Source organism: Chlorella variabilis, assembly GCF_000147415.1.
Source record: "Chlorella variabilis unplaced genomic scaffold CHLNCscaffold_23, whole genome shotgun sequence".
Taxonomy (NCBI): domain Eukaryota; kingdom Viridiplantae; phylum Chlorophyta; class Trebouxiophyceae; order Chlorellales; family Chlorellaceae; genus Chlorella; species Chlorella variabilis.
Window position 1 is genome coordinate 102953 of NW_005435065.1, and position 13826 is coordinate 116778.

Sequence of the window (13826 nt, forward strand, 5' to 3'; positions counted from 1 at the left end):
TACTATCCGCGCGCACACACGCAAACACTCTCCACACACACACGCGCGCGCACTCACATGTACTCGGCGCAGCCCAGGGTGCGGGTGCGCAGGTAGTCGCCGCTGCACACGCGGCTCAGCCCAAAGTCCACCACCTGGTGGAGGGATGGAGGGAGCAGTTTGTGTGTGTGGAGGTTGTGTGTGTGTTTGGTGCATGTGCATGTTGAGTGTGTGTGCGCATGTGTGCTCAGTGTGTGCAAATACGCGTGTGTGTGTGTGTGGAGAGGGCGTGCGCGCACACCCACACCTTCATGCGTTGCTCCCCTCGGCCCCCACCAACCACCCACCCCCACCCACCTTGGCGGTGAAGCCGCGCGTGTCCTTGTCCGAGGCCGTCAGCAGCACGTTGCCGCCCGTCAGGTCGCCGTGCAGCACGTCGCTGCGGTGCAGGTACTGCAGGGCGGCCGCCACCTCTTGCAGGGTCTGCGCGGGGGTGGTGGGGGGTCAGGGTAACAGGCAGGCGCCAGCAGCAGCAGCGGCAGCGGCGGCGGCGCGTGAGCAGCCAGCCTTTCCGCCGCAGCAGCAGCTCCTTGCACCAAGCGCGGCACAGGACAAACACCTCCCAGCCTCCCTCATCCTCGCCTCTTCACATCTGCCCACCCCCTGCCTCCCTCCTCCCGCCTCCCCCTGCTCCTCTCCTCCCCACCTCCCCACCTCCCTCCCCACTTCCCTCCTCCTACCTGCAGCACCGAGATGAGGTTGGGCTGGCCGTACTGCGAGGAGGGCTGGGTGAGGAAGGCGCCCCGCTCGATGGCCGTCAGCAGCGGCCCCCGGTTGCAAAACTCGCTCACCAGCCACACCTCGGTCGCCGCCTGCGCCGCGGCCGGGGCAGCGCGGGGTGTGGCGAGCGGGTGGGTGGACGGGCAGGCAACCAAGGCAGGCAGGCAGGCAGCCGGGCGCAGTCAGGTGGAGTCTTGTGGCTCAGAAAGAAAAAGGCAGGCTCACCAGGGCGGGCGCCCCCCTGCTGTCCGCCTCGCAGGCGCTCATGAAGGAGCCTGCCGACACCCGTTCCTCTCGCTCCTCCGCCTGCACGTCAGGGCCCGGACAAGCGGGGCCGTCCTGAATGGGCGCGGCGGCGAAGGCAGCCGCGTGCACACCAAAAGGGCAGCACAACCCAACACAGCAGAGCACGGGACAGCACGGCGCAGGACGGCACAGCACGGCGCAGCGCAGCCCGGCCCTCACCGTGACTGGGCGGAAGGCATACTGGTAGGTGTGGACGATGTTGGGGTGCGACAGGTTGGACGACAGCACGGCCTCAAAGATGCCGCTCTTGCCTGCGGCGGTACGCGCAGGCAAGAGGGCGGTGCATGCGGTACACTCAGGCAAGTGGGGCGGTACACTCAGGCATGGGCAAGGGGGGCGGGTCTGTGGCGGCTGGCCGCTGGAGGGAGCAGCCTCTCCCGGCGCACCCCGCCCGCAGCTGCCGCTGGGCGCTAGCTATCAGCTGGAGCAGCAGTATCGGAGCAGCGGCAGGCTGCCCGCAGGGTTTGCGGGGCAGCTGCACGGTGCAGCAGGTGGGAGCAGCACGCTGGGGGCGGGCCGGGTGGAAGAGGTGCACAGCAAGAAGAAGAAAGGGGGAAGACGAAGAAAGGGCGAAGAGGAAGAAAGTGCGGAAAGGCCCACCTGCCGCCAGGCCCAGGTCTTCGTCCAGCACATCGGTGGTCTCGATGACCTTGACGGCCACCGTGGTACCGTTCCAGCTGCCGCGGTACACCTGCAGGTACAGCGGGGGGGCAGCACAGCGTGCTCCTGCTCCCGCATACAGAAGCGGCAGCAGCCTGCCCGGATGTGGCGCGTGGCACGCTTGGCGCGGTGCTCTGGACTGGAGCCGAGGGCGGCTTTGGCACGCAGGCCGCGCATCCCGCGGCCGGCGGCAGCTCCCGACGGTACCGCCTCACCCAACCGTACAGCTGCCTGCTGCCCGCTGCGGGCAGGGCCAGGCCCCAGGGCTGCTCTGAGCAACACGCTTGCTGCTGCTGGCGCCATGCTGCTGCTGCTGCCACCGCAAGGCCTGCCCACGGCAGGAACCCCCCACAGCAAGAAAGAAAGAAAGAAGAAAGCAAGCAAGCAAGAAAGAAAGACTCACCCTGCCGTATGCGCCGCGCCCGATGAGCGGCCCCAGCCGCACGTCTGTGAAGGCCGAGGGCATGGCTCGCTTGAAGGTGGGCACCCCCGAGAAGCTGCGGTCGCTGTCCAGGCTGGCACGGCCGGTACCGCCGGCGTTGTACTGCGACACCGCCGCGTGCGCCGCCACCTCGGCCGCCGCAGCCGACGCGGCGCGCGAGATGGAGAGCGGCGCGGGCGAGGCGGAGCCGGAGGGAGGCGAGGAGCCACCCGCGCCGCCACCGGCGGCGGCGGCGGCGGCGGCGAAAGGGCCCGGCGGCAGCGAGGGAGCGGCGGCGGGCCTGCGGCCGTCGGCGCGCAGTATCCCGAAATAGTACCTGCGGGGTTTGGGGGGGCAGGGATGGGGCAGGTCAAAGCCAGGAAGGGAGTGGCGGGGCAGGGCGGGGTGAGGGCGAGGGCAGGCAGCCTGCGGAGATTTCATGCAGTGCAGGGGTGCCCCAGAGCAAGCATGCAGCGCGCAGCAATGCCACACATGGCAGCCGGCGCCGGCCCTCACTTTGGCCCGGCAGCAGTTGGCACCGTCGCAGCCGGCTGCTGCCCCACGGTAGTGGAATCCACGCTGGATGGGATACCGATCAGCTGCGACTGGCCCCCCAGCTGCCCCGTAGCTGCCGGCCTGCGGGAGCAGCACGGCACGCAGCGCGGCAGAGTGGCGGCGGAGCTTCAGCACAACACGACCGAGTCGCCGCCGCGGGGGGGCGACCGCAGCACCAGGCCTGCCGGCAGCGGCCCCGACGGCCAGGCAGGCAGCCAGGTAGGCAGGCAGGCAGGCGCGCGCCCACAGCGCTGCACACCCAGGCAGGCCCCCAGGCCCCCACAGCGCTGCACACCCAGGCAGGCGGGCAGGCGGGCAGGCAGGCAGGCAGGCAGCCAGGCAGCCAGGCAGGCAGCCAGCGCCGCACCTGAAGTCCACCACCGCCAGGCGGCTGTGTGCGGCCTGCAGGCCCACGGTGGCAGTGAAGGCCTCCCCGGCCTCAACCGTCTCCTGCAGGAGGGCCAGGGGCGGGAAGGGAGGGCAGGGGGCGGGCGGGGTATGGCCTGGGGCCTAGGCACGTCCTCCCTGTTTCTGAGACCTTCCCACCACCCCACCCAGCAGCATCATCAGCGGCAGCAGCAGTGGCAGCGGCAGCGGCAGCATCATCAGCAGAAGAAGAGGAAGAAAGCTCACCTGGAATGCAGCGGGGCCCAGCCCCGGCGCCCCAAACATTTCCCAGAAACCCCGCGCCACCGCCTCGCCGCGAGACACCCCTGCACCGCAGGTTGCACACAGTTGCATACACACAAGTTGTGCAAACAAGTTGTGCACACACATACACACACACACACACAGAAGTTGCACACACACGCCCGCCGGCGGTTGGCCGGCCGGCTGGATGCTTTGGCGCTGCCCAGCCGCCGCCCAGGCATTGCCGCGCAGCCGGCGGGCCGGGCGGGCGGCTGGCCGGGCGGGCGCTAGGGGCGGCGGACAGCTGGCGGGCAAGCGCCGGGGCGGGAGGCGCAGGTGGTGGAAAAAGAAAGAGAGGCCCAGATCGACAGGACGAAAGTAAGAAAGCAAGGACTCACCGCAGGCGGTCGTAAAGGCGTCGTTTGTGTACAGGACCGACCAGGCGGGGGTGCCGGCATCCACCAGTACCACGCCCTCCCTGCAAGGAAGAAAGCGGCACAGGGGTGGGCAGCGGTGCAGGCGGGCGTACCGCTGAGCATGTGCATGACGTGGCACGCTGCGCACGCTGCGGCATGCTGCGGCATGCTGCGGCACGCCGCTGCGCCCCTGCACCCTGCCAGCCCCCGCCTCCCGCTCCGCCGCCTCGCCGCCGGCAGCGGCCAGCGCGCCGCACGGCCCCTGCCCCCGCCCGCCGCAGCCGCCCGGCTGCTGTTTGCCCCCGCGCTTGGCGCGCCTGCGCCTGCGCCACGCCTCGTCCCACCCACCCATGTGCCCAGCCAACCAGGCCAGCCAACCAACCAACCAACCAACCACGCCACTCACCCAACCACCCACCACCCACAATCCCACCTGAAGCAGTCTGCCGCGCGGGTGAGGCCGTGGTGCGCCTCCGGCCGCTCTGCTGCCGCCGCCTGGGAGGAGGGCGGGCCCACAGAGGGCTCGGCGCTGCTTCGCAGCGAGCCCAGTGGGGTGAGGTTGCCGTCGCTGAGCGTGGACGACTGCTGCACCAGCTTCTGAAGCATGGTTAGCTGCGCGGCGGTGGGAGGGGGGGAAGGGGGCTGCGCAGCGTCAGGCCGCAGCATATGGGTGACGCAGCGTACCACCACATCGCCACACAGCATACCACCACAGCATGCGGCTCCCGACAGCCGGGCTGCTGGGCCGCCGGGGCGCCGCGCTCAGCCGCCCCAGGTTGCCCCCACAGGCAGCGGCAGCATGCTGTACCCCCCAGTGGGGTACTGCAACACACAGCTTCTCTGCAGCTTCCCGGCGGCTTCCCCGCAGCTTCCTCGCCTTGTCCTTCTCGATTTCCCGCACGCACAGCTCCGCAAACTGGATGAGCATGTTGTACTGCTCCGCAGCAAACTCGCGGTGCGGCTTGGTGTCAATCACGCAGAGCTGCAAGGTGGTGGTGTGGGGGGGAGGAAGGCGGGCAGGCAGGGAGGTAGGCAGAGGAAGGCGGGCAGGCAGGTAGGTAGGCAGAGGCAGGCAGGAAGGCGGGCGGGCGGACGGGCGGGCAGGCAGGCAGGCAGGCAAGCAGGTAGCCAGGCAATATATTATACGCAGCTTGCTACATCTGAAAGCAGCGGCAAGGCCGGGCGCCAGCGGGGGACCGCAGCGCAGCCACGGCCCTGCTGTTTTCCTGTTCTAGTTTTCATCGGCCGCGGGCTGACACCACATGCACGACTCGTGCAGTCCCCGCAACACACCGACACGCTGCCGCGTCGCCCCCCACCCCCCACCCCCACGCATGCACCCATGCAGCCAGCTCCCCCCCCACAGCCGCCGCACCGTTCCGTAGCGGTGCGGGGCCAGCACCCAGCACCCAGCACCCGCCGCAGCCCCCAGCACCATAAACCATATACCCCAGCACCCGCCACCCGCCGCACCGTGCCGTAGCGGTATCCGTTGGCCGAGGAGATGAGGGGGGCGCCCGCGTAGAAGCGGATGCGCGGCTCCCCCACCACCAGCGGGTTCTCCCTGAAGCGCTTGTCCTCCAGAGCGTCCTCCACTATCTGGGAGAAAGAAAGAAAGCAGGTGAGGGAGGGGAGGGGGCGCGGGGCACGAGAGGCCTTGTTTGAGGCGGGGCGGGGCGGGGCAGGGCGGGGCAGGTGGGGCCGGGGCTGGGACGGGACGGGGCAGGGCAGGGCAGGGCAGGGTGGAGCAGCAGGGCAGGGCGTGGCGGGGCGGGGCAGGGCAGCAGCTCGTGCATCCGCCGCTGCTGCTGCGGCGGCTGCCCGGCCCTCCGGCCTGCCTTGTGCACGCATGCGCCGCACGCACCAGCACATAGGGGCTGTCGGGGACGAGGGTCCAGGCACAAAACGACTCCTCCCTCCCTGTCTGCATGCAGGACCCCAGGCCTTGCACCGATTTGAACCACTGCCGCTCTGCAGGCAGCAGGAAGGAAGGAGGGCAGCAAGGCCAGGGGTGGGGCCAGGAAAGGCGGCATCGCCGGAAGCGCGGCGGCGGCGGCGGCGGCCATGGCCTGCCTTGCAGGCGGTGCATGGGGTGCTTGGGGTGAGAGCTTGCGCTGCGGGGCAGGTGGGGCAGCAATGGCTGCGCCTGGCAGCGCACGGCAGCAGGGCGCCGGCGCCGCCGCGCTCGGGACCGCGCACCTGCGTCCACCAGCGACACCAGCGCGATCGGCACGTTGAACACGCCGCACAGCAGGCGTGTGATGGCGTCGAACTGGTCTGGGCCCTGCTCGCTGTCCAGCACCCCCAGCGCCCGGAGCAGGCCCAGCCGCTCGGTCTCGTTGGCGGGGCGGGGGGCGCCCTGGTAGGCCCAGCCTGCGTCCCCCTCGCCCGCCGGTTGCGGGGGTGGAGCGGGGGAAGCCTGCAGACATGTGGTGAATTTCACCCTCGGCGCTGCGCGTGCCGGAGGGAGGGACACAGCCCCACATGCGATACGTACCTGAGAGGGAGCTGGTGCAGCAGCCTGGGGCGCCTCGGACCCCTTTGACACACAGGCGCCCATCACTCCCGCGCAGAACCAGCTAGCGCGGCTCAAAAACTGGCTGCATGCTGCTGCTCTACTGTTGCGATGATCAGCAGCCGTGAATTGTGGCCGGGTTTTGGTCTGGGCAAGGACACTGGTATCGAGGAAAGTCAAGCGCAGCAAATGGACATCCTTTGATTCAGATCTTGCACTGTGAGCCCCAGCACGCACATCGGTGGAGCTGGGCAGCAGTGGGGCACATGGCAGCAGCGGGGCCCTGCTCGCAGCGCCTCCCTCCGCTGGTCTCCCCTCCACGCTCTCACACAGTTACAAGAAGAGCACGGCTCCTTGTTATGGCTGCAGCAGAGGCGGCGCAGGTGCCTGCCGCGCAGCGCGGCACCGCCCGCCGCCCGCCGCCTGCAGCCGCCGTTTTGGCTGGCAAGGGCAGCAACAGTCCACGAGGCCCTCTTGGCCTGCTGCACCTGCCCCGATCCCGCGCTGCGTGCAGGAGCGGACCGTCATGCAACGGCTGGGCCAGAGCTTCAACTCGGCAGGCATCGCTCTGTTTGCTCGGGTGGCATGGGTGGGCTGCCGCCGCTGCCGCTCCTCGCTGCAGCGTCCACTGCCGCTGCCGCTGCCGCTCTCGGACCTCGCCCGGCCGCCGCAGGCGCACAGCAGCAGCTCCCACCCGTGCAGCTCGCCTTTGCACCTGCACGCCGCCCCAGCGCCACCGCAGCCCATCGTCGCGCCGCCGGTTAACCTGTGGCGCCCGCCCTGCCCTGCCGCAGAGCGAGCGCCAGCTGGCGCTGCCGCACCTGGCGGTGGGGGACCTCCGTTGGGTCGACTGGGCGGCGCTGCACGCCGCCGGATTCCGCGGCTGCGTGTTCGACAAGGACAACACTCTCACAGGCAGGTTTTTACTTGCATGAGAACAACTGTAATGAAAGCATTGCTGATTGATTGATTGATTGATTGATTTGATTGAGGCGGCCCGCCCCGGAGCCCCGAGCCCACACACAGGGGGGAACGGCCGCGCGGCCGGCTGCCCGGGAGCAGCGGCGCCGCTCCGGCAGCGAGCCCTGCACGCCCTGCCGCAGCACAGCAGCGCCACCGCAGCTGGCAGCTGGCTGGTAGCTGGTACCGCAGCACGCTGTGAGCTGCCCCCCACACGGAGCGAACAATATAGTGATCTGCCTCAGCCAGCCGCGGCGGGCCTGCCCCCCTGCAGATCCCTACCAGCTGCAGCTGCATCCGCACGCGGCGGGCAGCCTGGCCGAGTGCCGCGCCGTGTTTGGCGGGCGGCTGGTGCTGTACAGCAACTCTGCAGGCCTGCAGCAGTTCGACCCAGACGGTGAGCACGTTCTTCTTGGTCTTCTTCTTTCCTGCATTCGTTCTTTTCTACATCATTTTCTACATTCGTAAGGGGTAGGAGGGGGCAGGGCGGGAATGGGCAGGGCGGGAGTGTGCGGGGTCCGAGTGGGCAGGGCGGCAGCGTGCGGGGCGGGAATGGGCAGGGCAGGGCTGGGCAGGGTGGGGGCGTCTGCCTGCTGCTGCCCGCTGGCCTGAGGCAGGCGGCGCCGACTGGGCCGCCACACATTGTTGTCGCGTTTTCCCCGCCGCGCGTGAGTGCAGGCAGCGAGGCGGCGGCGTTGGAAGCAGCGCTGGGCATCCCGGTGCTGCGCCACAGGGAGAAAAAGCCTTCGGGGGGCGGCGAAGACATGGAGCGGCATTTCGGGTGGGCCCCCTGCCAGCTCTGCCCCTGGATTCGGTCAAGCAACTGATTGAAGCGACCCCAGCCTGGCACCTGCCCTGAGGCCGCAAGGCATGGGATGTTTGCGGCTTGTTCTCGAGTGTGTTGTGCGGGGGTGTGGAGCAGCGAGGCATCGCGCCGCCACTGCGTTGGCTTGCGTGCGTTACGGGGCGTGTGGAGGGGCGGGGGAAGGCGCCGCCGCTCCCGTCCAGCTGTGCCGCCAGCCCAGCGGCTGTCGAGCGGCTGGCCGGGGAAGGGAGGCAACCGCCGTGGCCGGCGTGTGGGCTGCCGCGTGCGAGCCAGGCGCACGCCGAGGCGGCGGGCAGCGCCCCGGGCTGGCTGGCAAGCACCGGCCCGCATTCTGCTGCGGGCGCGGGGTCACCCTCCTGCCTCCACCTGCCCCACCTGTGCCGCCTGCCTGCCCACCCCCACTGTGCCCGCTGCCCCCTCAGGTGCCAGGCGGAGGAGCTGATCATGATAGGCGACAGGTATCTGACAGATGTGGTGTTTGGCAACCGCAACGGCATGCTCACAATCAGGCCGGAGCCCTTCACATCGGCGGGGGAGCCGAAAGCGGTACTGTTGGTGAGGTTGTGGGGGGATGGGATCCCAGGGTGGTACTGTTGTGAGGCTGTGAGGGGAGCCCAAGGCGGTGCTGCTGGTGAGGCTGCGGGCAAGGCGGGCGCGCCCGATGCCGGCCCCGTTGGGGATTGATGGCGGGTGTTTGGTGTGCGGCTTGGTCCAGCATGCGATGCGACCGGCAGCATGCGATGTGATTGTTTGAGTGTTCTTTCTTGGGCTCACGCGCCGTGCAGGCGAGGGCAATAGAGGAGCGCTGCGTGGCGAGGTGGCAGCGGTCGGGGGTGCAGCCGCCGCCGCACCCGCTGGTCGCCGACGCGGCCGCCGCGGCCGCCTTCCTGCGGCACCCCGACGGCTGGCAGTGACCACGGCAAACCCATGCTCCTATACTGTGCTGTACTGTACTGCACTGTTCTGTACTGTACTGTCAACCATGGTCCACCTGTCAACCGCATTCCATATTACCTGCAAACCATGCTCCCCACTTTGACGCAGCGGCGGCGTTACAGGCAGCTCAGCGCACGACAACTGGCAGCCCCGGCCGTGCAGAGAAGGGTCTTGGGCGGTGGCGGCGACGGAGAGGCAAAGTCAGCGGGCGGTTTGCGAGGTACAGGCATGCGCGTTCCTCCAGGCAGCCAGGAAGGGGCGGCTGGCAAGCGTGCACGGCCAGCCGGGCCCCCCCTGCGGCTGGGCGCCTGTGCTGCACGCTTGGCCCACAAGCTTGTTCCTGCTGGAGCCAGGCTGGCAGCCCAAGCCCACACAGGCTCCTGCCCCGCATCACGCGGTCTTGGCCTGCTTGCGCGGGTTGTGCTGCTGGAGGTAGGTGGAAAGGAAGTCGATGGGGTCTGCCGGCCGCTTGCGATTCAGCTCCATCATGCCTTGCATCAGCACAGGCACCACTGTACACACAGCGCATGGAGCAAGGCATGAGGGATGGTCAGCACGGGGGCCACTGCACACACATGCATGGAGCAGGCATGAGGAAGCAAGGTATTGAGGGAGCAAGGCAAGAGGGACGATCAGCACGGGAGCCACTGCGCCCACACCACGGCCAGCAGGCTCAGCAGGGCCCGCCGCATGTGTTCGACGCCGTGGCTGGTGGTGGCTGGCAGCCGTGTCTGGTGGTGGCTGGTGCCGGCAGCAGGGCCCGTGCCTCGCCGCCCCATCCACCAGTCCATCACCCACATCGCACCTGTCTGCTCCAGGTAGGCGCGCACCGGCACCCGCGGCTCGGCCTGTGGTGGCGAGGCGGCAGGGACGGCGCCCGCTGCGGGAGCCGGCGGCGAAGTGGGGGCGGCGGGCGGGGGCGCTGCGGCAGCTGCGGCGGGCGCGCCATCGGCGGGCGCTGAGACCTCCGGGGCAGCAGCAGGCGCCTCTGCTGCCGCTGGGGCTTCCTGGGCGGCGGGCTCCGGCTGCTGCGCAGCCGGCTGCTCAGCTGAGGGCGCGGCGGTGTCGGACATGGTGCGGAGAGTGGCCACAGGCGTGGATGTGGGCGATCGGGCGCAAACAACGCATAGGTTTCTCTTGGGGCGGTACGTGGGCAGTACTGAAATGTGCAGGATGGGGGCCTTGGACTGAAGAGGCCACTGATGCAGGCAAGAGCAAGGCATTGCGCTGTCATTGATTTCGCTCTGCTACCAGTAGTGCCACTGCGGTCGCTGGCCACACCCCGCCGCTGCGCAAGGCAGCTGCAGCGCAGCGCCGCCAGCAGCCCGCCCCAGCGGGCCCGCCACCACCGCGCCGCCCAGCCGGCCACCCCGGCCACCAATGGTTACACATAGCAGCACTTGGCGCAAAAAAACGAACGAAAGCCGAGCAGCCCGCCGCCCCCCGGCGTCACCCCGTCGACGCGGCCAGCGCGGCGATGCCCGGGTGCAGCGCCAGGCCCAGGCGTTTGAACTCCCGGGCATAGACCCGCGCCACCTGGCGCCGCCGCGCGTCGAAGCCCGCAAAGGCGCCCGCCACCGAGCCCTCCAGAAAGTCAAACAGGTCGAAGGCATCGGGGTCAAGGCGGGCGTGCAGGATGTCGGCGCTGGGCACCGCCATCGCCTCCGCCAGCTCCTTGATTCGGAAGTCCCGCGATATCACCACGCCCGGCACTCCCGCCATCAGCGCCGCCATGGTGCCGTGGATGCGGAAGCCCCAGACCAGGTCACAGCAGGCGGCCAGGCCGTCCACCCATGACTCCACATCGTAGAAGTAGCGTATCCGGTGCGGCGGCAGGTACAGGCCGTGGCGGTCGTGCAGCAGCTGCAGCGTGTTCATGTCGTCCGCCGTCTGCAGGACGACGATGCTGGCGGGGAAGGCCCCCAGCACGCGCTCCGCCAGCAGGCGCAGCAGGTCAGTGGGCGGCGGCAGGTCCTTGTGCACCTTGGGCAGCGTGACGGCCAGGCGCAGCTTGGGGTCGCGCGCCGCCACCACCGCCTCCCACTTGCGCTTTAAGGACGCGCCCAGCGAGGGGTCATGGTTGATGAACAGGCTTGGGCAGCCCAGGGGCAGCGCCGGCGCCAGCCCCGCGCCCTCGACCAGCGCCGCCGTGAACTTTCTGCGGGTGATGGTGAGGCCACCTGACTGCTCCACGCGCCGCAGGAAGGCCACCTGCTGCGGGTGCAGCACCACGGTGGAAGCCGCCGAGAAGTCGGAGGCGGCCGCCGCCTCGCCGCCGCCGCCGCCGCCGCCGTGCTGGTCCTCAAAACGAACTTGGCTGCCCACGCCCACCAGCACGATGGGCGCCGTCACGGCCTCCGCTATCCCCAGCACCGTGTTTGTGTAGGCTTTGATGGCCTCGTATTTGGAGGCATTCATGAGCATGTTGGCGGTGGGCAGCAGGACCACCTCCACGGGCGCGGTGTACGGTCCCGGCGGCTCCAGCGGTACCAGCTGCGTTGCGTTGTGGTCCACCAGCTGCCACGCGCCGTACGCCCACACCAGGTTGCCAAAGTTTTCTGACGCCACCTGGCGAGCCTCCAGCACGCTGAGCCCGGAGGGCGGGCGGGCATCAAACGTGTGCCCCACCCACCCCACCCGCTTCTTCTGCTTCGCTGCAGGCTGGCCTGGGACGTGCTGCGCGCTGACGCAGCCCTCCAGGCAGGACGGGGAGGCCAGGGAGGCGGGGCGCCAGCCAGCCAACGCCCGCACCACCAGCAGGCAGATGAACGCCGCCGCCGCTGCGCGCGCCAGCCGCACCAGCCTGCCCGCCGCGCGGCCGCCGGTTGGGCGGGCGCCCGGCATGCCGGCCACCATTGCGTGCGCCGCCGCGTCTGCCTGGCCTGCAGGGCAGGGTGAGGGTGCAGGGCATGGGGCGAGCAGTGGGGGAAGAGCCAGCGGCGGCAGCGGGTGCTAACATGGGAGGGCGCGGCGGCAGGGCGGCGGCAGCCGGCATCAACGGCCGCAGCGAGCGCAGCTGCACGCGGCATGCTGCACAGCCAGGTCAGAACACCAGGCGCAGCACCTGGCTTCAGTTGGGCATCAGCGTATGAGCTTGGAGTGCGGGCAGGGCGGCGGAAGCGCCCTGCGTTCATGCGTCGAGGGAAGCGGTGCCAACAGCTCGCAGGGCGCGCATCTGCCTGTTTGGTTGAAGTGTACCGCTGGCCGGCGGCAGAAGTACACAGCTGCCCGCCACATGCCCTTCCACAACCCCAGCCAGTCCCCAACCGACATGCAATGTGGTTACACATCACTGGTGTGCTGCGCCATCAAATAATGGGAAATCAGGATGCACACAAGGGACGAGAGGCGGTGGCACACTGCGCAGCGCCGGGCCCGCCCTGTGCCCTCCCTCCTGGTCCTCAATCCGTGGCTCTCACAGACCCGCCTCTTGTCACCAGCCCCCAGCCTGATGGTATGGCGGCTGCTGCTGGCGCTGCTGCTGCTGCTGGTTTGCCATCCCGACTTGAATCATGCCACCGGGCGGTTGCAGGCCGGCCCCCGCCGCAGGCAGTATGCTGCCCAGCCAGCCGCCAAGGCCGGCCTGCGGCTGCTGCGCCGCTGCCACGACCTGCGCCGCCGCCGCGGCAGCTTGCGCCGCGTCGCGCTGCTTCTGCTCGCAGCGGGGGCAGTGCCACACGCTGCTGGCTTCTATGTGCTCTACCGTGGTACTGCAGCACTCGGCGTGATACCACTCCGAACAGCAGTCGCACTGCAGCAACCATCAGGGTAGGGTCAGGGGCACAACAGCAGGCATCAAGCAGCCGGCCCAGCTGCCACAGTGGCGTGCAGTGCCTTTGCGCGCCAAGCGGCACCTGCCAAACAGAACTGACAGCTGGGGGTGCACCAAATGTGCTGTCAAACAGCACCCACAACAATACACCGGGGGGCAAGCATTGCACTCTGCAAAAACTACTCTGCAGCACCCACCTGCGACAGAGGCCGATCTGGGTTCTCGGGCATGCGGCACAGGCAGTACACCGTGACCTGCCTGCGGCAGGAAAGGCAGTACAGCCATTGCGCAGCGTGCTTATGCAGGAAAGGAGCTGCAGGCACGGCGCTGCCAGCTGCAATGGAGGTGCGTGCAGCGAAGCCACCGAAGGAGCCTGCTGCAGGCAGCTCACTCTGGGTTGAAAGCTTTGGTGGCAACTGAGAAGGAAAAACGGCTGAAGTAGTCCTGCGGTCGGATGATGCTCAGCTCCTGCGCAAGGAAGACAAAGGTAGAAAGAAACAACAGGGTCACGCACCACGCCAGGTGGCACATCGCCAGCCAGCGCCGCCCAATCACCCCCCAGCCCGGACGCCGCCCTGCGCCCGCCGCTGCCGCCGAGGCCTGCGCGCCGCGCGTACGCTGCGGCAGCAGGCCCTCGCCCCTTGCTGCAGCTGCCACCGCCCCCACCCCAGCCCCGGCCCCGCCCCCCATCCCATGCCCATGCCGGCAGGCTGCCCAGCGAATCATGTGCCGACAGCTGTGCTCGGCGGCACGGAATCCACTGCTGCTGTCTAACAGCTTGGCGGTGCGCCCGTCTATGCACTCGGCAGTACGCCGGCCTATGAGCTCGGCGGTATGCCTGCCCACGCCAGGCGGTACGCCCGCACCCCTCACCCGGTATCCGTCCAGGGAGTGCACCAGGCAGCGCCCCAGGATGGTGGCGGAGTGGATGATGTCGGCGTGGTCTGAAAAGTACAGCTCCCTCTGCAGTACAGCAGTACAGTGGGGGCAGGGAGGGAGGGGCGTGAGAGGGAGGGGAGGAGAGGGAGGGGAGGGAGAAGGGAAGGGTTGAAGGGGGGGGGGGGGGGGAA

At 69.2% G+C, this 13826-nt stretch overlaps 5 protein-coding genes across 5 annotated transcripts in view; 1 reads left to right on the forward strand and 4 right to left on the reverse strand.

The window, feature by feature from the left end:
* Positions 1–53: 53 nt before the first annotated feature.
* On the reverse strand, positions 54–6307 carry CHLNCDRAFT_139030 (expressed protein; the record flags this gene model as incomplete). Its single annotated transcript, XM_005844327.1, has 17 exons — positions 54–134; positions 337–462; positions 720–851; positions 985–1065; positions 1225–1316; positions 1666–1756; positions 2129–2483; positions 2663–2782; positions 3069–3151; positions 3335–3414; positions 3730–3809; positions 4181–4359; positions 4649–4729; positions 5221–5346; positions 5612–5718; positions 5947–6082; positions 6245–6307. 17 exons carry the CDS (start codon positions 6305–6307, stop codon positions 54–56), a joined length of 2013 nt encoding a protein of 670 aa, XP_005844389.1.
* A 314-nt stretch (positions 6308–6621) lies between these two features.
* CHLNCDRAFT_139031 (hypothetical protein) lies at positions 6622–8962 on the forward strand (the record flags this gene model as incomplete). The annotated part of the gene is made up of 8 exons (XM_005844245.1): positions 6622–6645; positions 6777–6851; positions 7057–7149; positions 7366–7405; positions 7497–7619; positions 7901–8003; positions 8471–8603; positions 8834–8962. The coding sequence occupies 8 exons, from the start codon at positions 6622–6624 to the stop codon at positions 8960–8962; spliced, it is 720 nt and encodes a 239-aa protein (XP_005844307.1).
* A 412-nt stretch (positions 8963–9374) lies between these two features.
* CHLNCDRAFT_139032 (hypothetical protein) lies at positions 9375–10057 on the reverse strand (the record flags this gene model as incomplete). Its single annotated transcript, XM_005844328.1, has 2 exons — positions 9375–9496; positions 9790–10057. The coding sequence occupies 2 exons, from the start codon at positions 10055–10057 to the stop codon at positions 9375–9377; spliced, it is 390 nt and encodes a 129-aa protein (XP_005844390.1).
* A 376-nt stretch (positions 10058–10433) lies between these two features.
* On the reverse strand, positions 10434–11840 carry CHLNCDRAFT_139033 (hypothetical protein; the record flags this gene model as incomplete). The annotated part of the gene is made up of 1 exon (XM_005844329.1): positions 10434–11840. One exon carries the CDS (start codon positions 11838–11840, stop codon positions 10434–10436), a length of 1407 nt encoding a protein of 468 aa, XP_005844391.1.
* Positions 11841–12642: 802 nt separating this feature from the next.
* Positions 12643–13826, reverse strand: part of CHLNCDRAFT_12805 (hypothetical protein) — a gene marked incomplete at both ends in the record, with an annotated part of 1920 nt that continues 736 nt past the window's right edge. Inside the window, 4 exons of the mRNA XM_005844330.1 lie at positions 12643–12735; positions 12954–13014; positions 13148–13224; positions 13630–13719. Of these exons, the coding sequence (XP_005844392.1) occupies positions 12643–12735; positions 12954–13014; positions 13148–13224; positions 13630–13719 (321 nt within the window). The remainder of the gene's footprint in view (positions 12736–12953; positions 13015–13147; positions 13225–13629; positions 13720–13826) is intronic.